Source organism: Phascolarctos cinereus, unplaced genomic scaffold (genome assembly GCF_003287225.1).
Source record: "Phascolarctos cinereus isolate Bilbo 61053 unplaced genomic scaffold, phaCin_HiC Scaffold_5;HRSCAF=322, whole genome shotgun sequence".
Classification (NCBI taxonomy): domain Eukaryota; kingdom Metazoa; phylum Chordata; class Mammalia; order Diprotodontia; family Phascolarctidae; genus Phascolarctos; species Phascolarctos cinereus.
The window spans coordinates 175,669,195-175,695,827 of record NW_027555958.1 but is presented as its reverse complement, the minus strand read 5'-3'; the positions used below and the strand labels follow the sequence as shown (position 1 = coordinate 175,695,827).

General features: G+C 37.7%; 1 protein-coding gene across 2 annotated transcripts in view; it reads right to left on the bottom strand.

Moving 5' to 3' along the window:
- Positions 1-26,633, bottom strand: part of MDN1 (midasin AAA ATPase 1) — a 168,675-nt gene that overhangs the window by 119,460 nt on the left and 22,582 nt on the right. For both annotated transcript variants that reach the window (XM_020963051.2, XM_078155240.1), the window contains exons 8-16: positions 24,023-24,126; positions 22,409-22,523; positions 15,621-15,814; positions 13,529-13,610; positions 7,426-7,521; positions 4,391-4,503; positions 2,986-3,134; positions 2,841-2,901; positions 772-983 (exon numbers count right to left, since the gene is read on the bottom strand). In XM_020963051.2, the coding sequence (XP_020818710.1) occupies positions 772-983; positions 2,841-2,901; positions 2,986-3,134; positions 4,391-4,503; positions 7,426-7,521; positions 13,529-13,610; positions 15,621-15,814; positions 22,409-22,523; positions 24,023-24,126 (1,126 nt within the window). The remainder of the gene's footprint in view (positions 1-771; positions 984-2,840; positions 2,902-2,985; positions 3,135-4,390; positions 4,504-7,425; positions 7,522-13,528; positions 13,611-15,620; positions 15,815-22,408; positions 22,524-24,022; positions 24,127-26,633) is intronic.

The window sequence follows — 26,633 nt, the reverse complement described above, 5'->3', positions numbered from 1 at the left end:
TTCAGAAAGACTAGCTATTCGAACACAGGACAATAAACTTTTACTACCCAAGGCCAATACTCTAGGTCTCCAAGTTACAGAGGAAATGATGATCTGCTGTCAGTAGAGGTAATTTCCAACACAAAGAGTTCCTTGAAATGATCAAATCATTAATCTGAACCAGTTTTCCTCCTACTACCCACCACCCTCAAATGCGATGAAATTTAACTTAGATCCCCCCTAAAGAATTACAAAGAAGTAAGTACTACTTCCACTTGTGCTGCTAAGAAAAGAAAGCAATGGACCAAGACTCCAAAGTCAGCCTATAGCTGGGCTCCAGATAGGCTGAAAAATCCCCATTCCAAGAATCAGAAAGGAACAGCACTTGACACCTTCAAAAAAATTACTTGCAAAGTTTTATATAAATCATATGCTTGCTAGCTTGCTTTAGTTTCTGAAAGCTGTGAACAGTTATTTGGCAGATTTATGAGTTGGGCCAGCATTAACAAATTTGTTTTAAATAACAATCCTCTATCCAAAAATACTATGTCTTTCATTTAATTCTGTCACTCTCATAGCCATCATAGGAGGTCCTGCAGCACTCTTCTAGAAGAAAAAAATTTGCTATAGAATTATGCTAAGAATTGTAGTACAGTAGTAATTCTGCACCTGATTGCATGCTCTGATAATGCTCCCTGAAAACTGCATCTTTCTTTACACCACATCCCTTTTGTTATATTTTCTCCCCTCCCCTATAGCTGCTCACTTAGTGGCCTCAGCTGGCTCTTTTACCTGCATCATTGGTTTTTGTTTCCTTGTTGAGGGCTGACTTATGCACATGTTGCATTAGTTTGAGCAGGTCTTGCCAGCGTTTCTGTCTATAGCAGGTCTGAATATGCCCCAAAAATGTAAGATTCTGCTTCCTGGAAAATGTCTGGGCGAAGAGCTCCTCAAAACCCTCTCGTAAGGGCAGCCATATAAGTTTATGGTCTACTGGCTTATAACTGAAAGAAAATGCAAAGATTCTAGAAAACTGAGTTCAGAGAAGAGAACAATTTAGAAATTAAGGGTATTACCTAATAACACTTCATATAAAAAAACAGACTTGTGGAAAAAATTCATTAGTTACATTTATAAATTTCAAAGTATAATTGCACTCCCCTTCATATAGATCAACCTATATTTGAAAACCTAATAAAAAAATTAAGTGGGAGTGATTGCTACTTGATGAAGTAATATAAAATGACTTAAGACATCACTGCTCTTTACCTGAAGCAGATAGAGACTACAACAGAGACTGAATATTTCAAACTAAAAGATAAATAATAAATAATAAATGTATAATAACAGGGGAAATACAAAAAATACCACAGCCATATAATGAAATACCATAAGTTTATTAAACACAAACACTGACTACATTAACTTATTGAATGTACGAATGAAACAAAATCAAGTTGAAGAAAGCACTGAAGAACTTAGGTCTTCCCCATTCACAGAATCCACTTCCAAAGGCCATGTATTATGTGGCAACTTCATATTAGGGTTTATGCTTTCTATGTTGTATGAAAAGCTAAGAGATCAATGATATTTATATGAAGAACACGAAATAACTAAAAAGTTTACTTGAGGGACATGCATCTTAGGAGCAACCCGGGATACATTTCACAAAAACTTAGAAAATTAGGGGCAGCAGCTAGGTGGCGCAGTGGATACAGCACTGGCCCTGAATTCAGGAGGACCTGAGTTCATATCCGACCTCAGACACATAACACTTAACTAGCTGTATGACCTTGGGCAAGTCACTTAACCCCACTGCCTAGTCAAAAAAAAAAAAACTTAGAAAATTCCACAAATACCCAGAGCAGGCCCCTCTGCTGCTGGCTCATCCAACATTACAGAAATTTAAAAAAACAAAAATTTTAGGTGAGGAGACCAACTTAAACGAACTTAATACAAGTGAATGGAAATGAAAAAGACAGAATGAAAGAGGAAATCCTACAAAGAAAGCATAAAAGAAACAGCCTAAATATAAAAAGGATACAAAACATGCTTAACCTAATTTAAACACAGGTACAGTGCTCTCCCAAAGTAATGTCAATAGTAAGAGAGAAAGATAAAAGAAATTAAAAGTCCCTCCCATCCCCCAAAAGAATGTTAAAAAAAAAACCAGCAAAAATGGTAATCAATTTAAGTAAGTTATTCGCTCCTTTAAAAGTTTTTCTCTAAATAACTGTCCAATGTTAATGGAATAAATCACAATATATTTAATTTTAAAAGCCTACACAGCTTATCAAGTCAAGTGTTTTCTCAATAGAAAAAAACTTCTATTCATGAATCAGACTGCTCCACCCCTCACCCCCCCCAAATTAACTAAATAAACTAATTAAAGGTAGGAATGTGGTATTTTCATAGGACAGTAAAAACAAATACCAAAACCAAAGCAAATCCTAGGGCAGCAATAAGCCTACCTCTTGTACACCTCACTGTTCCCCAATGTCCCTATCCCTCTATTCCTTTCTCCCTGTAAGGATTATTTGTCTACTTATGTTCCAATTTATATGAAGTAAAAGGCTGTTTGGTTTCCATTTCACACAGTGTAATCTTTGAATAGAGGCTATGATTACATCTTAATATACAAATCAAGCCCCTGTCCCAAACAAATACACCTCATACATAAGTATTTAATGCTGTTTCAGGATGGGATGGTCTGGGTTTGAGGATATTCCTTTCAATTTTTGCTTAGCACTTCTTAATGAACAGGTAATGTAACATTTAAAATGCTAAATTTGCATTCCATTTCAAACAAAGCAACAGAACACAGAGTAACAATTTCAAAAGTGTCTAGAAAAACCACTAACCCGCCAAGCAGATCTGTTGTGTCACTCTGTTGGTTCATGTTGACAACCCTCAAACGGTGCCCTTCAAAGAACACACACAAAAAAGTGGTTATCAGTGAAAAATAGATTTCATGAGCACCGAAACCTCTTCAAGCTTGCTTATTACCTGTAATGTGAGCCAAGTACTGGACAGCAGAGGTCTTGCCAGTGCCTGTCTCACCTACCAGCAAGACTGGCTCCCCTTTGCTGACACACACTGCAAGCTGTTCCATCAGTATAGAAGCTGGACGAGTGGCAGCAAAAGTGAGCTTCTCCCTGATGAGAAAAGGTAGATAGCAATGCTGAAAAACTGAGGCCAGCCCAGAGGACCAAGGTTTTGTCTAGACTGGGCAACCTGTGAAGAACAAATGAAGAGAAAACTACCCCAATTTTTCACTTGACATAAAAGGTATTTTCAAACTATGCTAACAAGGCAAGAGAATTTTATCAATAACTGGTAATGAACCTTCCCCAACCGACTGCTTTCCTGTATTTGGTCCACCTAAACCCATAAACTATGGGCAAACTCTTAAAAAAACAAAACCCTCCAGAACAGTAAGTAACTATGAACTACCACAATGACTTGACCAAGGGGACTTATCTGTTACTAACATTTTTTGGTCCAGACCTTTGATTTCATTAGTGTGGGGAACTTCTTGATGTTTGTTCCACTGATGCAGATCAGCAATTCTTTTGCTTTTCCCTTTTAATATACTGTATTACCACTTTACTTCTCTGTTACCTATCATCATGTGAACTACACAATCACCCTCCCTACAATGAGGATGAGGGGAGGATGGTGCAAGTTATTTTCATCCAAATTTTATAGATGAAGAACGCCCAGGAAGGTAAGGTACTTTGTCTATGGTGACAAAGAGCAGGGCTGGGCCTGGAAAAAAGATCTTCTGGTTGCAAGCCCCCTATGATACTCCCACCACCCCCTCCCTGCTGCTCTATTATAAGAAGAGGCAGGCAACCATGTTGGTGTGGAAAAAACACTGGACTAGGAAACAAAAGATATGGATCCCAGCAAAACGGGGCTTATAATGCTAACAGGCCATCCATCCCTCAAGACTGGAATAAGTTGCATGTCACCTGTGTCTTAGAATCCCTCAAAAGCAAACTCCAAAACGAGGCTCAACTGCTACCCTCCACAAGCTCTTTTCTGATCCTTTCACCTGCTCCCCCTTCCCAAAAAACTACCTTATGTTTACTCTGTACATATCTGTATTTACTCATAACACAGACATGCTGTTTTTCACTTTTCATTTTAGTCTTTGTTCCCCTATGCATCTTGCATATTAGGTCCTTAAATAATACTTACTGACTGCCAATAGCACCAACTATCTTACACAATAGCTGGGGAAATAAAATGAGAACACGTAAAACACATGATAAACCAGAGACTTAGAGAGGTCAGCTCTTATAATTAGTGAAGATGTAAGTACGGGGTCTTGTACAAAACCAAGATGATGGATGGTTAGAATTTCCATTCAAAAGCCAACAGTTTTACGTAGAGGAGGTGACTTTACCTCTGGACCTGGACAGCCGGACTCTGTATCCGCAGTAGCCGTGCTCGGCCCACCTCCACTTCTAATTCATTTACCACAATCTCTGGCTTGTAAAGCTGACAGAAGTACTCAGCCTGTGGGGGAAAGTGGATCATGCTTCAGATAAAATTTCCTCTACATTTCCAAGGCCACTATACTCTGATTATCTAGGCTATTACCATGAGACTGACTCTCTAAAATAGTGTTCTCCCTACATCTAAGACCAAAACAGACACATGGCCCATTGTGGTGAGTGGAGACCCTCTGCTTTGAAAAATCTAATGACTTTTTCTCAGGGCTAATCCTTCTTGAATTCTCTGCAGCATCTAACCCTGTAACTGCCTTTTCCAGCTCCTTTCTCTCTGGGTTTTTGTGAGTGTGCTCTCTCTTAATTCTCTTCCTACTTTATGACCACTCCTACACAGTCTCCTGTGATAGATCTTTATCCATGCCTTGCCCAGCAATTGTGCCTGTCTCTCAAAGCTGTGTCCTAGGCCTTCTTCTGTCTTCTTTTTATTCTCTCTCACTTGGGTGATTTTATCTGTTCCCATAGGTTCAATTACCATGTCTATGCAGATTAATTCTGGAATCTACAAAACCAGCCCGGATCTCTCCTAAGCTCCATTCCCACATCACCAAATGCCTATTGAACTTTTCAAATTGGATGTCCTATAGGCAACTCAAATACAGAATATCCAAATGAAACTCATCATCTTTCCCCTATCCTACCCACAGTTCCCCTCCCACAACATACTTTTCCTTCCGAACTTTGCTATTACAATAAAGGATATCACCCCTCCTAGCCACTGAGGTTTACAATTTTAGTATCATCCTTGACTTCTCACTCATGCTCACTCTGTATGTACAATCAATAAGCCAAACCTTTTAATTTCTTTCCTCATAAAGTCTATTGTATGTGTCTCCTGTCCCCACTCACATGGGCACCACCTAAGTTGAGAACGACATTTTCAAGTGCCTTGACAATTCATCCTTCACATAGCTGCCAAAGTGATTTTCCTGGGGCAGAGCCAAGACAGAGGAGTAAAAGCAGTGACTTGCTTAAAGCTCTTCCCCAAATCCTTCTAAATACCTGTAAAAAATGGCTCTAAACAAATTCTAAAGCAGCAGAACCCACAAAAAGACAGAGTGAAACAAATTTCCAGCCTCAGACAACCTGGATGGTTAATTAGAAAGATTTATCATGCCGGACTGGGAGAAAATTGGGGGGAAGGGGATAAGAGAGCAGGGGAATGATAGCAGACTGGGGGAGGAAGCAATAAGAAGCAAACACTTCTGAGGAGGGACAGGGTCAAAAGAGAGAACAGAATAAATGGGGGGCAGGATAGGATGAAGGGAAATAGTTTTCCACAGCATGACTACTATGGAAGTGTTTTGAATGAATACACAAGTATAACCTGTATCTAGCTGCTTGCCTTCTTAATGAGGGTGGGTGGGGAGGGAAGAAGGCAGAAGATTTGGAGCCCAAAGTTTTAAAAATAAATATTAAAAACCTGTTTTCACAGGCAACTGGGAAATAAGATATACAGGCAATCGGATATAGAAACCTATTCTGCCCTGCAGGAAAATAGAAGAGGAAAGGGATGAGAAGGGGGGGCAAAGATAGAACGGAGGGCAGATTAGAGGAAGGAGTATTCAGAACACATGCCATTTAGCAGTGAGTGGAGGGATGAGATGGGGAGAAAACGTGGAACTCAAAATCTTGTGGATGTGAATGCTGAAAACTAAAAATAAAGAAATTAATGAATCTTTAAAAACAAAAATAAAAAATACCAAAAAAAAAGGATTTTCCTAAAGCATAGGTGTCTGTCCACATCAATCGACTACTCAGTGAAATCTAGTGGCCCCCCCTCCCACTCCCACTGATTCTGGGATCAAATATAATTTGATCTTTATCTCATCCTTTTTAAAGTTTCATTTGTGTTTGTTTTATAATTTGCAAAATCATTAGGACCATAGTGTATACATACATACATATATATATATGTGTGTGTGTATATATACATATATATATATATGTGTGTGTGTGTGTGTATATATATATATATGTATATATATAATTTAAAAGCAATCAAATATGTACAAATGAAAAGGAAGGGTAGACTCAAAAATTTTATACTAATAGGATGCAGGATGAAAAGGGTTTAGAGACCAATGTTCTAAACTAGACTATTTTCCTAACTGGAGATTTCAAGACGATCTTTGTAAAATATTTTTCATATGTCTCTGTCCAAAAAAACCTACAAAACTGCTTCATACTTATCTCTGCCACAAGGCCTCAATAGAAAACAGTATCAAAAGGGGACAAGGAACTTTCTTGAACCAGGACCACAACTCTTGGCTAAATGATCCTCATGACATCACACCAGAGCAGTTAGGATTCCAACCTCTAGGTGCTCAGGGGGTGGAGTTGGTTCATCTCTTTTCTTTGGATGCTCTTATAATCATTATCCATCACTCTTCTAAGCACCCAATTACATATGCATAACACTGAAGATATAAGAATTATCTCCTTCCCTGCTCTACAGGATTATTAAACCTAACATAAACTATACTTATGGTAAAAGAGTTGACTAAAACACAGATTAAAAATACAAAACCAAGAGAGGACACTAAGGCATATACTTGGTAAGTAACAAAGCACATTCGAAGAAAATAAACAGGGGCAGCTAGGTGGCACAGTGGATAGAGCACCAGACCTGGATTCAGGAGGACCTGAGTTCAAATCCGGTCTCAGACACATAACCCTTACTAGCTGTGTGACCCTGGGCAAGTCACTTAACCCCACTGCGTAGCCAAAAGAACAAAAAAAAGAAAGAAAATAAACAGAGGGATATATAATGATCAAACTGTCCAATACAGACACAGGAAAATCCACCAACAATTCAGAAAGGTTTAGGTGGCAGTGATGATGAAAGAGAGACCCTTGGCAAGCTAGATAACAGCTGCATACCAGAACTGATTTAAATACGGATCACAGTGGAAACTTCAAGGCTCACCTTCTTCTTGGAGATATTTAACTTGCTCCCAATAACTTCTGCGATCTTCAGTCTGCTTGTTTGCTTAGACAGCATTGCTGTGAAGCAATCCAGAGCCTGTCAAAGATAAAGCCAAATCTTTAACTCTTCATTGAATGTGAAAATAATAATTAGTCCTCCATTATCACTGTTCAAGGATGTGATTATAACAGAGGCAATCTTATCTAAGAGGAGTAACTGATTCCTTTCATTATTTCATGCAATCAAAATGCACTGAGCATCCAACATGAGGCATGACGCAAGGGAAACAAATGTCTCAGAAGACATCTGTTCTCTATCCTCAAAAAGATATAATTTATTAGTGAGATAAGATATAAGACAACAATCCCAAAGATATCCCCAAATGGTACGTGACTAATTTCCAAACAAGTGGTAAAGACAATAAAGGCCATAGGTTCAACTAAGAAAGAGTGTTCTGGACAAGGGTCATAAAGGAAAACTTAACAAAAGAAGTAGAAGAATGAAATAGGATTTAAATAGTGAGTAAGTCTGGATCAGGAGGGAAGAGAGCATGAAAAATGTGCTCTACAGAGCTGACCTGGCACAAGGAAAGGCACAAAGGATGAAATACAAATGGCATATTAATGAAATGCTGAATAGAATGGTCTGACTGATGCAGAAATTTCACATGAAAGGAGTAATAGAACATAAGGTTAGAAAACAGTTTGAGACTAGCCAAAGGTCTTGACTGTCAGAGTAAGGAATTGGAACACTATCTTCATGACAAAGGGGAAGCATACTTCCCTCCCTCCCCAAATATAGTGACTTTTTTTTTTAAAGTAGAGGCAGCTAGGTGGTGCACTGGATAGAGCACCAGCCTTGGAGCCAGGAGGATCTGAGTTCAAATTTGACCTCAAACACGTAACACTCACTCACTAGTTGTGTGACTCTGGGCAAGTCACTTAACCCCAACTGCCTCACAAAAAAAAAGAAAAGAGAAAGAAAAAGGAAAAAGTACCATAGGGCAAAGAATTGGAAATTGAGGGGGAAACCATCAATTGGGGAATGGCTGAACAAGTTGTGGTATATGAATGTAATGGAATACTACTGTGCTATAAGAAATGATGAGCAGGCAGACTTCAGAAAAACCTGGAAAGACTTGTATGGACTGATGCCGAGTGAAGTGGGCAGAACCAGGAGAACATTGTACACAGCAACAGCCACATTGTGCAATGACTAACTTTGATAGACTAAGCTCTTCTCAGCAATGCAAGGATCTAAGACATCTCCCAAACTCTCATGATGGAAAATGCTATCCACATTCAGAGAAAGAACTATAGAGTCTGAATGCAGATAGAAGCATACTATTTGCTTTTTTCTTTCTTTCTGTTTTGTTTCTTCTTTCTTGTAGTTCCTCCTATTGGTTCTAATTCTTCTTTACAACATGACTAATGTGAAAATGTTTAATAGGAATACATATGTAGAGCCCATATCAGATTGCACGCTGTCTTAGGAGTGAGGGGAGGGAGGGGGAGAAAATTAAAACTCAAAAGCTTATGGAAGTGAATGTTGAAAACTAAAAATAAGTTAATTAATTAAAAAAAAATTTTATAGTATCATATAAAAACCAATGTCTTTTAAATCCTAACCTAGTAACAGTATGTAGATTACACTAGAAGAGAGTATCAATTAGTAGGATGCTGCAGTTTATTTCATTAGTCAAAGCATGAAGTGGCTAGAGCCTAGGATGCACTTGATGATTGTGGCAATGATAAAGTGAGGAATTAATGCAAGAGCTATTACTACTTGAGGAAAGAAGCACATGGATGACCACAAAATTTCAAGTTTAAGTACATTCATTCAATAAACATTTATTAAGTGCCTACTATGTGCCAAGCACTGTGGTAAGCGCTGAAGATACAAAAAGAGGCAAAAGACTGTCTCTGCCCTCAAGGAGCTTACAATCTAATAAGGGAGACAGCATACAAACAAATAATACAAAGCAAGCTATATATAGGATAAGTAGGAAATAATTAAGAGAGGGAAGGCATGGAATCAAGAGAGATTGGGGAAAGCTTTCAGTAGGAGATAGGACTTTAATTGGGAAGCCAGGAAGGTCAGCGGTTGCAGTGGAGGAAGGAGAGCATTCCAGGCCTAGGGGACAACCAGAGATAATGCCCAGAGGCTTGAAATGGAGTGTCTTGTTCATCGTGGTACAATCAGGAGGCCAGTGTCACTGCACAAAAGAGTACATGCCAGAGAGCAAGGTGTACAAAGACTGGAAAGGGAGGAGGGGGCTTATGTTAATAAAGGACTTTGAATGCCAAACAGAGCATTTTAGGAAATAGGAAGCCCATTGGAGGAGTCACTGACTAGGTGGGGTGACATGATCAGACTTGCACTGAGTAAAAGAATTATGTGATTATTAACAAATATGAAAGAAAAGCCCATTTGGAGAAGCAAAAACAAAAATGATAGTTGTTTTAACTATATGTTGTATCTTGGGTGGTGGAGACAACAGGGCAAACTCTTAAGTTCCAATAATGGCAGAAAAAAAAGTTTATTTTTTATATTGCCATGACAGCATTTAGCAGTCCCTTACCCTATCTATATTTATTTCATAACTGAAAGAATTAGAAAATAGGGTGACAGAGTTTAAGAAAGCAATAAGGCCAAACCAAGGATTTTTGCAAGATAAGGAAGATCTATACACACTTGGGAGCAACTGAAAAGGAACTGGTTGCCAAGTTGTTAAAAAAGAGTAGGTAACTGAAGTTAATGATTAGGTGGAAGGACAGAGGGGTTATCAGGTCACAGAAATGAGAAAATTGGGAGGTGGGGTGATAGGATAGAGGTAAAAACTGTGACCATATTGATATAGGGAATTCCTTCTACTAATGGAGGTCGACACTTTCTCTGCAAGTTATAGTACTGGAGAAATGGCTGAAACACTAAGACTTACTGACACTGAGACAAGGTGATAGGCCCAAGGTCACAGAGCCAGTAGATATCAGAGTCTGGACCTGAACCCAGGTTCTTGCTGGTTCTGAGATCAACTCTCTATACACACCATACCATGCTGGCTCTCCAGAATATAAACTGTACTGAAAAAACCTCAAAGCAAAAAGAGACATGAGAGGCGATGGGGGGTACAGACTGAGACACATTTTCTGGACATGTCCAAAGCAGGAATTTGTTTTGGTTTTTTTCTCACCACACACAGCCAGTAACCCCTCCAATGGGGGATGAGGTGGTAGAAAAGTGAGTAGAGAAAATAAAATTTTTTTAATTGAAAAAATTGTTTATTTTTTTAAAAGAGAGACAACTCTTTTCACTAGGACAATAGAAAAGGGTTCTACAAACAAATCAGAAGAGAGAAAGGACAAAGAAGGAGTTCCTTCTACGGGTAGCTCAATTGAGTTTTTTTTGTAGTCCAGATTTAATGATATGTCTGAAGAAATATCCAAGGGGATAAGCTGGGAGAAAAACAAGAACTGCAATCATATCACCTTGATGGATTAATATCAGTTACTTTTTAATAGAGTAAAAGTCAAGATCCCACCTCTGTTACACATTGGATATATGACCCATGGCAATTAATTGCTCAGTGCCTAAGGCAACACTTTAAGACTACAAATTAAGTAAAAACTGTTTATCTGCAATGGTAGAATGAATTTCCTCACCTGGGAGTTCCCTACAAAGATGAAATGACAGGTCTGAACCAAAAAAGATAAATAAAACTATCTGCCAACAATGAAGACAAGTACCTTGAGGGTTGAAGGGAAATGGAAAAGCTTAAAATAGGCAAAGAAGGAATGAATTACAAAATTAACAAGACAAAAAGGCCTAGCGGCAATGAGATTTCCCCTGACTACAGGTGTATCCCAAAGGATTCTAACAAAACTCATCTTTCTATGAATTATGACAAGAAAAAGCCTAAATACTATAAAATTCTTAAATCTCTTTCAACTCAGCTCAAAGAAACCAGTGCAATATAGTGAAAAGGTAAGCAAATTTTCATAAACACTACAGTTGATAGATCCAGAAGCAAACAAGTAGCATTTGGGTTTATGGTATTCAAGAGTAGCCCAATATAATTCAATAATATCGTATTTCAAGTAGGGTTTATGGTTTTCAATAAACCCAAGAACAAAGATTATTGGGTTAAGGACTCAGTATGTGACAAAAACTGGGGCAGCTAGGTGGTACAGTGGATAGTACTCTGGCTTTGGAGTCAGGAAAACCTGAGTTCAAATCCAGCCTCAGACATTTTACACTTACTAGCTGTGTGACCCTGGGCAAGTCACTTAACCCCAACTGCCTCAGCAAAAAAGAAAAAACAAAAACACAAAAACAAAAATTGCTGGAAAACTGGGAAGCAATAAGGATGAAATCAACATTTCACACCATATTCAATAATAAGCTCCAAAGACGTTAAGTAATATAGACATAAAAGATCATATTACAAATAAATTAGGAGCATGATAAGATATCTTTCACAATTATAGATATGGAAGTTCTTGACCAAATAAGGGATAGAGAAGATAAGAAGAGATAAAAATGGATTTGATTACATAACAAAAATACTGCAACTGGAAAAATATCTTCGCAACAAATTTTTCTGATAAGGGTCTGACTTGCAAGGGGCAGCCAGGTGGCACAGTAGACAGTGCACTCATCTTCTTGAGTTCAAATCTGGCCTGAGACTTACTGGCTGTATGACCTGGGCAAGTCACTTAATCCTGTCTGCCTCAGTCTCATCTGTAAAATGAGCTGGAGAAGGAAATAACAAACCAAAGACAGCCATGAAGAGTTAGATATGACTGAAAAATGACTGAACAACAAATTGCAAGATATATACGAAATATACAAGAACCATTTCCAAGAGAGAAACTGTGACAAGATATGAAGAAGACAATCTCATCTATCAACAACCACACAAAAAAATGCTCCATAACACTACTGAATCACTATGTAGCTTCATCTTCCATGCATTAGATTGGCAAAGATGACAAAAAGGAAAACACCAATTAGTGGAAAGAATAAAAACAGACATATTAATGAACTGTTCAAGCTGTGAACTGGCCTAGCTATGCTGGAAAGCAGCTTGGAACTGTACCCCAAAAGACACTAGCCTCTACATACCCTGTGACCCATTCATACCACTGCTAGGCATCTACTCCAAAAAGACAAAATAAAGAAAGAACCAATACACCTAGACAATTTTTACGGTGGTTCTTTTTGTTGTAGAAAAGAACAAGAAACAAAATGAGTACACATGAGTGACTAAACAAATTATGGTAAATGCCTGTAATGAATTATTATTGCAACATAAAAAAATAATAAACCAATTATTGCAACATAAAAAAATAATAAATCAATACCTGTAATAGTGTCTTCTCCACTAAACTTATCTTCAATCTATCTTGTCTATATCTTGTATAAGCCCACTTATACACATTCTATCTCCCTATTAGAATGTTAAGCTCCTAAAGGGGCACTGACTGTTTTGACTTTTTTTTGGGTATTCTCAGCACTTAGCAAATGCCTAGATGGTAAGTGCTTAATAAATCCGTGCTGACTGATGGACAGCAGCTACCTCACAAAGCTGCTATGAGGCACAAGTGAGATAATCCATACAAAATGCTTTGTAAATCTTAAAAATGATATGTAAATGTCACCTGTCATAATTATCATAAAGTACATTATTAATTTTTTAGCTTTCTTTTCATTAACTTTATTTCATTTGTTTTAATGTCTCTTTATAGGCTTGTTTCAAAGTAGGATGGGCACATTTATTTTGCTGTTTTATTTGACAGTTATTACACTTCTAATACATTTTTAACAGGAGTGGTCCCTTTGTAAAACGTTACATTTCAACCCCCCAAACTCTCTAAGGTAATATTAGTTTGTGTGGAAATTAAGTTCCTTGACTACCTATAAAAGTAAAAGAGAGGAGAAAAAAAAGTAAAAGAGACACCATGTGCACAAAAGAACAAGCTTGACAGCAGATGAGAAGAAGAGGCAAGGGGGGATAAAGCTTTAGACAGATGCATGAAAGAAAAGAGACAGATGGAAATTATGTAGCACAAAGGAAACAGGACTTCAGAGGATTACAGCTTACCTCCTGAAAAATATTGAGTGATGTAGATGAAGAAGAACTGTCAAAGCTGTAGGAAATCCTATTACACCAATTCAGTAAATCCCTAGGAGGAGAAACAGAGAAAGTAAGCAATGATGATGAGGATAAAACAGAGGGGGTGGAGCGGCTTTCTGTTTGCCTATTTATTCAACTCGGCCCACATAAGCCATTAAAACAGAAACTTTGAAAAGCATCTAACATGCTCAATGTGTGATTAAAAAAAAAAGCCCAGCAAGCAGAAAGAACAGGAAGCTGTCCTGAAACCCTCTCAAGGCCTCTAAGCTTATAATTTAGCAGGAACCAGGAAGCTGATGGAAATACCTTGGAAGAGAAAGAAGAAAAAGAAAATTTAGGAGCCCAGCCAGGGAGTCAGGCCCTGTTCAGCTTTCCCTTCAGTGGACAATGAAATGAGATACGGTGCTACCAAAACTTAAGATAAATTTCCAGCATCTAAAAGCAGGGTCATCTATTAGTTGATGATTATGCCAGATAATCTGGAACTGTTCCATCTATGTTCCCAAAACCTAATCCCCAGCTAAAGGGAGGGAGAAGGAGGGAGTCATTAACAATCCTTTCCTCTCACACGGATAAGCAGTGCTATGCAATTTAAATGTCGGATCTATGAAATAATACTAATAACTGCAAAATAGCTTCCCCATGCTGCCTAAAATCCTTCATCAGGTTAGCAAGGGAACGTCATCCATTAAAAACTCATCATGCATAAATTTAATAACCTTGTTCTCCTAATACTTAGTATTAAAGGGATGGGAATTTGGGTTCGGTGTTTTTAGGAGGATGAAGCCACAGCAGACCATTTGAATAGAGAATACCTGACACACATAGGCTCAGATATGTTTTTAACAGAATTTGGAGAGCCAGGAACTGGGCAACTGGTAGCTTTAGAGAGAGGCAGTCGCATAAATGGAAACAAAAGTGACAAAGTTCATTTGCCTCCCAATTTTAACTTGGGGAAGCTTTGTTCCCTAGCCTCTCCACAGGTTACAAAACCAAGAAGTGTCATTATTCCTTTGCAGTCCAATAAGCTGCAAACCCCACAACCCTCAAAGGGTAAGTCATGCACAATGACCTAAGAGAAGCAACATGGGAGTTTTGCAAAGAGCCCTGAATTTGGAGAGGACCTAAACTTATACTGGCCCAGAATAACCACGGACAAGTCATTTGGAATGCAGAAGATTCTGTGTTGACCCATGAAATAAGGGGTTGGACTAGATCAGCAGTATATAATCATTTTTGCATCTCAGTCTAATGAAGTGTATGGACCATTTCTTACAAAGTTTTTAAATAATTAAAGGAAACAGTGTAATTTTTTTCCACCCAAATTGAGGGACCTCCTGAAATCTACAGATTCCTTATTTGTCCCTGGGCCCCAGTTTGAGAATTCCTAGCCCAGACAGTCTCTTCAGGTTCTGATGGCCCAACTTCTGTCAGGACAAGTCCAGGACTAATTATAGCAACAAAAAAGTACACAAATAGAAATTTCATATCCTGTTCTACTACTCAAAGATTAGAAAATAATAAACAGTAGTTATTTCTATGATCTCTAACAACAGACTAAAAAAGTCTTGGATGATAAAATTATCTTTATCATGCATTCCCTGTAAGGAATTGTTTTGTTGTTTAGTTGCTTGTTCTACTCTTCGTGACTCCATCTAGGATATTCTTGGCAAAGTTACCAAAGTAGTTTGTCAATTTCCTTCTCTTGCTCATTTTATAGATGAGGAAACTAAGATAAACAGGATTAAATGACTTACCCAGGGTCACACAGCTAGTAAGTATATGCGGCTGGGTTTGAACTCAGCAAGATGAACCTTCCTGTCTCCAGGCCCAGCACTATATCCATTTTGCCATCTAGCTGCTGCCCCTAATGAGGAATTATAGATCTGCAAAAGGGATATAGCTACCCATAACACAAAAAGAAAAAATTGGCCAAATTTCATAAACTGATCCCACTAAATGATAAGGTTCTGGCCGAGAAGGCATTAAAACAGCAATATAGATACAGACAGCTAGATAGATGGTTACAGAATTGGCCAATTTAAACCATATTCAATACCGTAGAGATAATTCTCTTCCTTCAAGGCTTGGACTTTTGTCATCTCCTCTGGCTTCTGAGACATCCATAGATACTTCCTCATTTCCATGGCAGTTGTTGCTCCTGGACTGATGTTTATCTCCAGTAAGTTTTATATATATATCTAAAAGATGATCAGTTGCACCTGAAAGGCTGGGATACCTGCTCTGAAGAACCTGACAGGAAAAAAAAAAAGGCAAAAAATTTTTAAAAGAACTAATGACCTCACAAAGTGCTCACAAAGAACTCAAAGAAACAAAAACATCCTATTTATGAAAACTGGACCACCAAGAGGCTAGTTTTCTCTATCTTGAATTTCTTTCATTCTTCCCATTAAAGTAATATTTCTTCTATGATCAGGAATTCAATACCCCAGCAACTTCCCTATCCAAAACTGAGCTATTCAACAATCCGACCTAAGAATTGGAAAGTAAACCAGAAAAACCCGAGAGCTTCCAAAATGTGTCATATACTACATATCATAAGACTCATAAATTTACTTGTAGCAGAGTATGAGTTCCTTCAGGCCCACATACAATTTTGACATATAATAACTTCATTTTTATGCTAATAGGAATTAATAGATCAGAAAAAGCAATATGGCATATGGCAGACACACTGACTATAGTTAAAAGAGCTAGCAGTGACAAGGGAAGAGACAAATAACTACAAAAAGACACGAGAAAGAATACGTAACAATGTGGAGCTATTAAACATATGGACGAGGTCCTGAAATCATTCACTGTAGGATAGTATTTATAATACAATAATTTAGGACAACAACTCACCACCACGCCACTCCTAAAAAAGTTATAGCATGGTCTGGATGTGCTTATTTAACATAAAGGAAATCGACAAGTTATCCCAAATTAGCTATATGTATATGGTGAGACCACAGACTGGTCAGAGCAAAGTGCAAGATAAATACAAAACTAAATAATAAAAATTAAGATATGACAAGCACATAAAAACGTTTTAAAGGCTTGCTAAAAATTGGAAATAGAAAAAGAAACATATCTGTACAGACCATCATCCTTTCCTAGGTTAAGTTTAATATAAAACTATCACCACAATAATGACACCAAGAGAGTAGACAGAAACCACATCAGTCAGTAAACTCACGATCTCCCAGGCAATCTAATCAAGCAAGCATTTATTACAGGCTTACTATGTACAAGCTACTGTGTTAAGCACTGTGAATATAAAGACAAAAGCAAAAACAGTCCCTGCCCTCAAGGGGCTTATAAGAGAGGGAGAGGGAGAAGGAGAAGGAGAGACAGAGGCACAGAGAGAATGACAGTATGTCATATACAAAATATCTACAAAGTAGATGCAAAGTAAAAGATAGGAAGGTTAGCAGGTTGGAGGACCAGGAAAGGCTACAAAAGAGAGCACTTAAAACAGACAAGCAAAGATCTCCTCTAGAAGGTTGCACTTAACTCCACGTGTTCTGTAGAAAGCCAGTGATTCTAAGAGGTGGAGAAACAGCATTCCAGGCGTGGGAGACAACTACTACAAAGGCATAGAGAAGATGGGAGATGGAGCACTGCATGTAAAGAACAGCAAGTAGGTTAGCATGGCTGGATCCTAAGAAGTCTTTAGAGAGGAAGAACGAGTAAAAGGACTGGAAAGAAAGAATGATCAAGGCTGTTAAGAGCACTAAATGACAAAAAGGAGAGTCTATATTTGATCCCAGAGGAATCAAGGACCCACTGGAGTTTATTAAACAGAGTAACATTATCTAACATATATTTTAGGAAAACCACTTTGGCAGCTATGTAAAGGATAAACTGAAGAAGGAAAAGACTTGAAGCAGGAAGACGAATTATAATTGAAGACCACTACAATGGTCCAGGCAAGAAATGGTGGCTGTGTGGAGAGAAGGGAACAGATAAAATATTTAGCATCCACTGGCTACATGGGGCGCATGTGAGTAGGGAGTTAAGAATGATATTAAGGTCACAAACCTGGGTGACAGAAGGTAAATTAAGAGGGAAGTTCAGCAGAGAAGAGGGTTCCAGGCAAGGGGAGGAGGGGAGATAATGAGTTCTCATTTAGTCATGTTGAGTTTAAGATGCCTACAGGATATCTAATTCAAAATATATAATAGTAATTCTTGATGCCAGGGTTCAAGAGAGACTAGAGATATACAGACCTCAAAGTTAACTACATAAAGAAGAAAACTGAACCAAAGGGAGCTCATGTTATCATTAAATGGGAGAGAACTGAGAGAAAACAGAATAGGTCCCGGAGAGCACACTTAAGGGATTGTGACAATAAATGTGGAAGCTCCACTGTTATTCATGGAGAAAACAGGTTGCAATAGAAATATCTACAGATCTTTTCCATTTTTCACATTATTGTTACCCTCACATATTCTCTGACCATCAGGCTTAAATTTCCAAATTTTCAGTATATCTGTATTCTTTCCATCACTTCTCTTTGTTCTATGAAGGGATAACTCTCACAATCTTCTACCACATTTCTCTCTCAACTGCTGCTGCCCTGGGCTGAAAGCAACCTCAATATTAGTCAGCAGTGTGATATAAAAAAGCTAATGTGAACTTGGGCCACCTGAAGAAAACACAAAGCTTCCAGTAACGAGATGACAGTTCCTCTGTTCTCCAAGGTCCCTTTCAAGTCTCTAAATCTATAATCTATTGCTTTTTTAACTGATTTGTTTTGGGTTTTCTAAGTCTACCATCATGCCTTTATTTTACCAATTTTTTTTTTGATGAACATCTGTCTTCTCTCCCACCCCACTTTCAGAAAAAAAGGAAAACAAGACTCTTGTTACAAAATATGTATAGTTGGGGGCACTAGGTGGCACAGTGTGTAGAGCACCAACCCTGAAGTCAGGAGGACATGAGTTCAAATCTGGCCTCAGATCAAACACTTGACACTTACTGTGTGACCCTGGGCAAGTCAACCCCAATTGCCTAACTCCCCCCCAAAAAAGATGTGTAGTCAAGCAAACAAATTCCTACATTGGTCATGTCCAAAAAAATATGTCTCAATCTATACTCTCTGTGAGGTGGTGCATAGCATGGTTCACCATGAGTCCTCTGGAATCATGGCTAGTCATTGCATTGATAAGAATACTGAAGTCTTTCAAAGCTGTTTGTCTTTACAATAATGCTGTTGCTAAATAAAGTATTCTTCTGATTCAGCTCACTTCATTCTTCATTAATTTATATGAGTTTTCCCAGGTTTCTCTCAAACCGTATCCACTTTGTCATTTCTTATAACAGAGTAATTCTAGAGCATTCCTATGCTATATGAATGCAGTCAAACAAATGTCATTCACAGGGCAAGGTACTCTGAGGAAAAGAAAGAAGGAAGCATGCACCAGGCAGATGAAACCACCACCAGCACCTTGACTACCACCTTCCCCCAGACCATGATGGAAACAGACCAGGACCCTGAAACCAAGAGCCTTGAAACAGAAGTGTCAAATGGTCCAACAGAAGAAACCGCTATGATCTTATCGGTGGAAATGATATTGAAGAGGAAGGATTACCTCTCCTCCTTTGCTGCTGCGCCCTAAGCACTACTGAGCCTTCCACGTGACTTCACAGCTGAAATGTCCTATGAAATGAAACAACTCATGCTGTTTCCATTTCTAGAATTGAGCTCCTTGGGCTATTTTCATCCCCAGAGCTTAGTACAGTACTTTGCACATAGTAAGTGCTTAATAAAGATTTTATTCCTTCTGTAAATAGATATATTTAAATTTTTTCATTGCTTATCTTTATTCCTTTAATTGCCTTTCCATACGTTGCTGCCATGGTTAAGATTTCCTATACTTTCAAAAAGAAGTAGGAAAAGTAGTCCTGTTAAAACCTTGTTTAATAGAGGTTTTGAATGGGATCACTTCTGGTGTTTTTCCATGATATTTAATTTTTTTTCAAACACTTTTTTATCACATGTAAAGATTTTTCAGTTATTATTTTTTAACAAAAAATAATTCCTGTATTTTATCAAAGTCTTTCTTTTTATAACATATGACAATGTAATTCACCATTTCCCTTGTTTATAAGATTTATTATGTTATTCCCGGTGTTAAAACACCCAACCATTCTCTTTATTTAATAAAAAGAAAAAAGTATAACCTAATGAACAAGAATATAGTATTCAAATGCAAAGAGCACTGGAATTTGGAGTCAATTAACCAAACCAACAAGCATTTGCTAAGTGTCTACAAAGTGTCAAGTACTATGCTAGGCCCTGCAGGATAGTAAAGAAAAAAAATGAAATAATTCCTGTCCTTGAAGAGCTATTCATCAAGGACTTACCAATCATCTATCAATTCAGAACACCTGGATCCAAATCTTGCCTCTGCTACTTACTATGTGACCTTGGGCAACTCATTTTACTTCCACAGGCACAGGCATCAGTTTCCTTTTCTGTAAAATGTGCAACTAGATCATAAATGCTCTCTACCTTCCAGCATTATAACAAATGCTCTATGACTTACAAAGTCCTACACAAATGAGTGTTTATAGTACTGAATACAAGTGCGAAAAAGAAAAAGGAAAAATTACTCAATATTCTGACTTTTCAAATACTCAGACCCACTGATTTGAAAATAATCTCTTTCACAATTACCAATCTGCATTGATAGAGGGAATCTTGCCACCAGGAGTTCCCTACACAAATGAGATTACAGGTCCTGTCAAAAAAGAATGCATAACACACATATTTTTTCATTAACCATATTAATTGTTCTACTACCCATTTTATTTCATTTTGGGGATATCAGTATTCTCTATCCACACTGCTGAAACCAAGGCTAGCAGCAAGATTTCATTTTGGAGAATTATATGACTATGTATTTTTTTAAAATACAGTTTTCATTTTCCTCAGCTTGGTACTTAAGCAAAGTGAATAGTAAGCTATCTCTCTCAGCTTCTCAAGATAAAAGGCTCCTTCCTTCTTGACCCTGGTACATGCGCAGAAGTACTAACAGGATGAGCAGGTTTGAGAAGGCATGCCTTTATATTTGTCACGAGTTCAATAAAAGCAGAGGCCAAAGGGTAAATTTACATTTCCAACGTTAACAGGCATGAGAGCTTCTGTCAAGCATTTATTCAGGAGAGAAGTACTAAAATTTATTAATTTGAAAACACTCAGGAATAATTGCTGAACTCTCTTCTCAAAATTATTACACTAAGTGCAATGAATGGTGTGTTTCATACTCTGCCCATAAGGGAGAAGAAATAAAATCTAATAGAAAATCATACTGTTGTTGACATCATTTCAATGCTAAGCTCTGATATGTGGGCAAAGAATATGAAATGCAGAAAGGGAGAAAGTCTTTCTATCATTCACCCCCTCACTTTCCACCCCAACAAATTACCACATGCATAAAATTGAATAAAGCAATGATCACTCACAAAGTAAACTACTAATTCAGTAGCCTACAAAGTTAAAATTTACAATTAAGACAACTACCAAAAAAAAGGGTAACGTGACTATAACAGTTACAGTGCATTTGAATCTAAGGACCTTAGGGAACATCCAATATAAGACTCTTCAATTAAAAATGAGAAAATTGAGGCCCAGAGAGGTTATGCAGCAGATTATATACATGCCTGCTAGCCTAGTCATCTGAGATAGCCATTTCCCATATTTCAGGAGTCATTCTAAAGATAAAATGTACTTTAAAAAAACAGAGCAACTTTATTTTCTATCTTATGTGTAAACATGGTTAATTATCTATGACACTTAACACAAAATACATTTACTTTTTATCATTCTCTATAGCCAATGTCATTTTTATCCTTGCTATTAACATTATTAGAATACCCCAAGGCCTGTGATTTGACCTTTTTATATGGGGAGAGATAAAAATCTGGACGAGGAAAAAAAATGCTGATCATGAATGAATGAAAAAGCAGGTAAGTGTTTTACTATGCGTAAAGCAATATGCTAAGTGTTAGAGATACAAATAAAATTAAAAAAAAAAAACCAAGACAGGATAGGCCCAGCTCTCAAGGAACTCATTTTCTATAAGGGAACACAGCACACAAAGAAGGCCCCAGCTGCAAGTCAGATTATGGGCTTCAGTGTCATTTCCACAGGTGAAAACCATATCCATTTCTGATGTTGAATCACTTTGATAGTGCCAAAGACTTTGATGGTGATAACTTTCTTTCTAGGTCTTCTGTAGCTATAGCTACTGTGGAAGACAGAGTATACAGTACCTAGAGGGATAACTGCTATAACATCTTCCCAAGAAGTGCCTATTTGGATGATGGCTGCAGAGACCAGCCTAGAAACAAGAATCAGTAGTATGGAGGACACTCCTACTCGGGGGATTTTGTACTCACATGCCCAAAGGTGGCAGCTAGTTGGGGGTGAAATGACGGGTCCCTTCTTCGTAAGGGTTGATCCCGTTGGTGACAGATGCAGAGGCCAGGCTAGATGTAGGGCTGGTTTCTAGAGGAACATGGTATCCCTAGGGCTCAGGGACTCAGGGTTCTAGGTTATTTACATCTGGGTCTGTGGGAAGGTTGTGACAGTGGTTTAACCCATCTAGCAGATGCCACTTGCTATCTCGTACTCAGGGTGTTATGCTCTTTCAACTAAGCCACCTTTCCTAACAATGAATAAAACCCAGAAATATTGAATTTAAGAATTTTAATTCATGTAAGTGCATCAAATATCCTATTTTTTAATTAATATTCAATTACATACCATCTTATTTTCAAAGTTATTGCCAATATCATCTAACAGATAATGAGACATAATTAAAAATGTAGACATACCTCTTTCAGTTCTATCTTATCCATGTTCTCCAGGTGAATTCTGGTCCAGTATTTGTCTAGCAAAATAGCATGACTATTGTGAGGTCGGTACCAATTTCCTGCACAGCCAAACAACCTAAATAATAAAATAAAAAGCACAAAGTCACATAGCTAGCTAGCATATTTAGCCAAATCTTCTGATGTTGTTCAAGTTATTAACTTCTGTCTTCAGTTCTAGAACTTGTATATTTATCTCAAGGCTTCATTATCTAATTTTTCTCTTTGAAACCTAGTCACATGACTAAAGATGCTAACAATATTTTATCTTTAAGTTAAATGTTAAAATTAGTTAGCATAATATAAAACTCAAACTGAAGGGGTGCCCATGTGAAAACAGAAACTTTAATAATAAAGAGTTGGTAGCCCTGCAGACTGGTGTAAACGTTTTAGTAGAATAACATAGCTATATACAGTAAAGAGTCACAAAACTGATTATATGTTCTCATCTGGAGATTCCCGTTAGAACTTTATGCTTAAAATGTCACAAAAATGGTGGATGGGAGAGAAGGGAGGACTGCTCTCTACAAAAATATTCAAATACTACATTTGTAATATAAAAAAATCTGGAAACAACCTATAAGCACAATGATTGGATAACAGTTGAATAAAATACGGTAAATTAAAGTAACAATGTTTTGGTTCCACAAAAACAGCAAATGAGTGATGGAAGGAAATATGGAAGTCCTATACAAGTTAATAAAAAGGAAAATCAATAATACAAGAGCTGTATACAACTGTACCAGCAAAATAAATAAAGTTAAAGCAAAGACCAAGGCAATAAAACCACAAACTTGAAAAGGGAAAAAGACCAAATAGATATTTATTTGTTACACATCAAGAGTTCTATATTGAGAGGCAGCACGAGAGAGAAGATAAAGGATTGCTCTGAAACCTACGTTTAAATCCTACCTCTGCATATAAGCAGAGGGACCAAGGGCAAGAAAATGAACTTTTCAACGTCATTAAAACTCCAAGATCATTAAAAAGGAGTTATTGGTCTGCTTAGCAAAGGGTAAACTCTGTAGACTATAAATTATAAGAGGAGTTTCTGTATCTGGAGATCATCCACACTAATGAAATTACAAAAAAACTTTTGCCTAAGTGTGTTTACAATTTCAGACTGTAATCTCTCTCTTCTCTACTCCAATGTAAGGCAAGCTTAGAAGGAGGCAACAAACAGTACGTGTGTGTCTTACTGTAAAAACAGCAATGCACACAGACCCAACCCTCTAAATGTATGATGAATGGCTGTTTTTTCTTTTCATTCTTTAATAATTCTTTAAATTGGCTGGAATCCTAAATATTGTTCTTAATCAATTTTTAAAAGTGAGTTTCGTTGGGTTATGTATTTAATAAAGCAGTTCACTATATTCTGTAAACTGATTTTCTAGATCAAATACAGATGGGACATAGATGAAAGAAGTGCTATTTATCACTCTGATCATAATTATCTTATCACACATTCTTTTATGATTGTGCTATATAGGCAAAGTTCAGGATCTTTCAATTAAGAATTCAAACTCTGAATTCTTATGAAAAGATCAAGATTTGAAATAGCATTTTTAACAAGCCTACCTCCTGGTTGCAAAGAACTGAAATCCAGGAGCCACTTTCAGACAATCGCCATGACCAGGAATGAGAAGTTCTCGATTTTCCAAAAGTGGAATTAGCACAGAAATCTAAGAAAGTAAAGTCAATTACTGAAGCTTTCAGAAAAAATAAACACCACACATCTAGAACAAGAAAAATACAGCTGCCAAGTTAGCCACGTAGGCAAACAAAACACAGATCAAAAATCTCAGTCTAGCTGAGATCTTTCAGCTCAAGACAGCAATAGAACACTCACATTATTTATGGCTCACCAATATTCTAGTAAGTGGTATCATCCATAAAAGACCAGCAATTTCAAAAGTGAGAAAATACATATAACACTTGAGTAATCCTAAAATGAGACACAAATCACAGCACTTTATAAATTCTACATAGTGCCATATAAAAGCTATCATCTTCCCCCACTTTGAACCAGAAGATACATACATATTTGAAATGAATCACCCATTACTACTGTTCAAGAAAAAGTCTATGGCCCTGGAGTCAGAAGGACTGAGTTCAAATCCAGCTTCAGACATGTAACACTTATTAGCTGTGTGACTCTGGGCAAGTCACTGAACCCCAACTGCCTCACCAAAAAAAAAAAAAAAAGTCTACAGCCATATAATGAAAGTTCACATTGAATTAAATTTTAAAATGCCATTAAAAAAAACAAAACTTTATTCTGAAAGGATATTGTATAGATTGAGACTGCAGAAAGAAATGGAAACCTGAATAGCTAATGTTGCCCCTAAAGATGGATCCTACAAAAATACCAGTGAGGAAGGGAGAAGGAAGACAAAAATTATCTTAAATGTCAAAACAGGTGTGTCTCAATGGAACTGGGTTGTTATCTACCCAGTGCCCTTCCTAATGCCCCACTGCTAACCCACGATATTTCCAATTCATAAGTATTGTGACCTATGATTAGAATCTTGCCTCCAACATTTGACTATGTCACCATCTTAACATCATAGACTTATATACTTAACATCTATGCACCCCAGTTTCCTCATTTTTAAAATGGGGATAATCATATCTGTAGAACCTAGAGAGCTGTAAGACTCAGATCTTAAAAGTGTAAATTAATAATAACAACAAAACCACATTTATATGCAACTTTAAGGTCTACAAAGTGCTTCACAAACATTATCTCACCCAATCCTCACAACAATCCTGGAAGCACCATTATCATCCCCATTTTATGGATGGGGAAACCAACACAGCCAGAGGTTTACTGACTTCCCAGGGTCATACAGCTAGTGTCTGAGGGTAAATTTGAACGTGGATTTTTCCTGACTCCAGGGCCAGTGCTCTCTCCACTGCGCCACTTACCCCACCTGATTAATATCTACGTTACCCACAACACCTGTTCAAAACCTTTACTCTTTCTTCAATCACCTCAGTCGCTCACCGGACAACAGATTACTTAGTCTAACACTTCACTGAGAGGACTGAGGCCGATACCCTGAGCTACCAACATCCCACTTTCCTTTAATCAAAACTGTCTGGCCTCAGGATCCATTCTCTCCTTTCCAGCACTGGTTACAGAAGACTCCTCATTAATATTCATCTTTCCACCTCCACCTCCAGAATCTTGTTCCAAAAGAAAGCTCCTGTGTCTCATGCTTCTTCATTCTCTCCCTCTCCACTGGCTCCTTCTTATCTGCCCCTGAACATGTTCTATTCTATCTAATTTTTGTAAAAATCCTCCCTTCATTGTTCTAATTGGAATTTATTATCTTTTCCCAACTCTCTCTCTCTCTCTCTCTCTCTCTCTCTCTCTCTCTCTCTCTCTCTCTCTCTCTCTCTCTCTCACTCTCTCACTCTCTCACTCTCTTACTCTCTCTCTCTCACTCTCACTCTCTCTCCCTCCCAGGCTCCACCCCACTCCAAACTTGCCTAATTCTGTCAAGGGCATCACCATTCTTCTGGTCTCCCAAATCCATAGCCTCATTAGCATCCAAAATTATTTTTTCCCTTACCCCACACAGCAAAATTTGGTAATCTAGAATTACTAAATCTCACTCCATCATCCAACCCTTTCACTCTACTCACAGAATCACCACCTGAGTTCAGAACCTTATCACCTCATACTGTCTTTATTCTGTATATACTTATATACGTATATAGGACCCTGATAGAATGTAGTAAGCTCATCGAGAGCAGGAATTGTTTCCTTTTTGTCCTCATATCCTCAGTAGTATAGTGGGCACTTAAATACCTATTGTTTATCTATCCAGGTCCCACTCTACTGTCTCTTCCCGTTCACTTTGTTGTTATTATTGTTCTTGTTGTTCAGTCATTTTTAGTAGCATCCCACTCTTTGTGACCCATTTGGGGTTTTCTTGGAAAGGTACTAGAGTAGTTTGCCATTTCTTTCTCCAGATTATTTACAGATGAGGAACTGAGGGAAACAGGGTTAACTGAGTTGCCCAGGGTCATACATCTAGAAAATGTCTCAGGCTATATTTGAACTCAAGTCTTCCTGTCTCCAGGCTTAGCACTCTATCCACTGTGCCACCTAGCTGCCTCCCATTCACTACCAAACTTTTAAAAAAACTGTACCTGATGCCTCTACTTCCTTACCATCCAC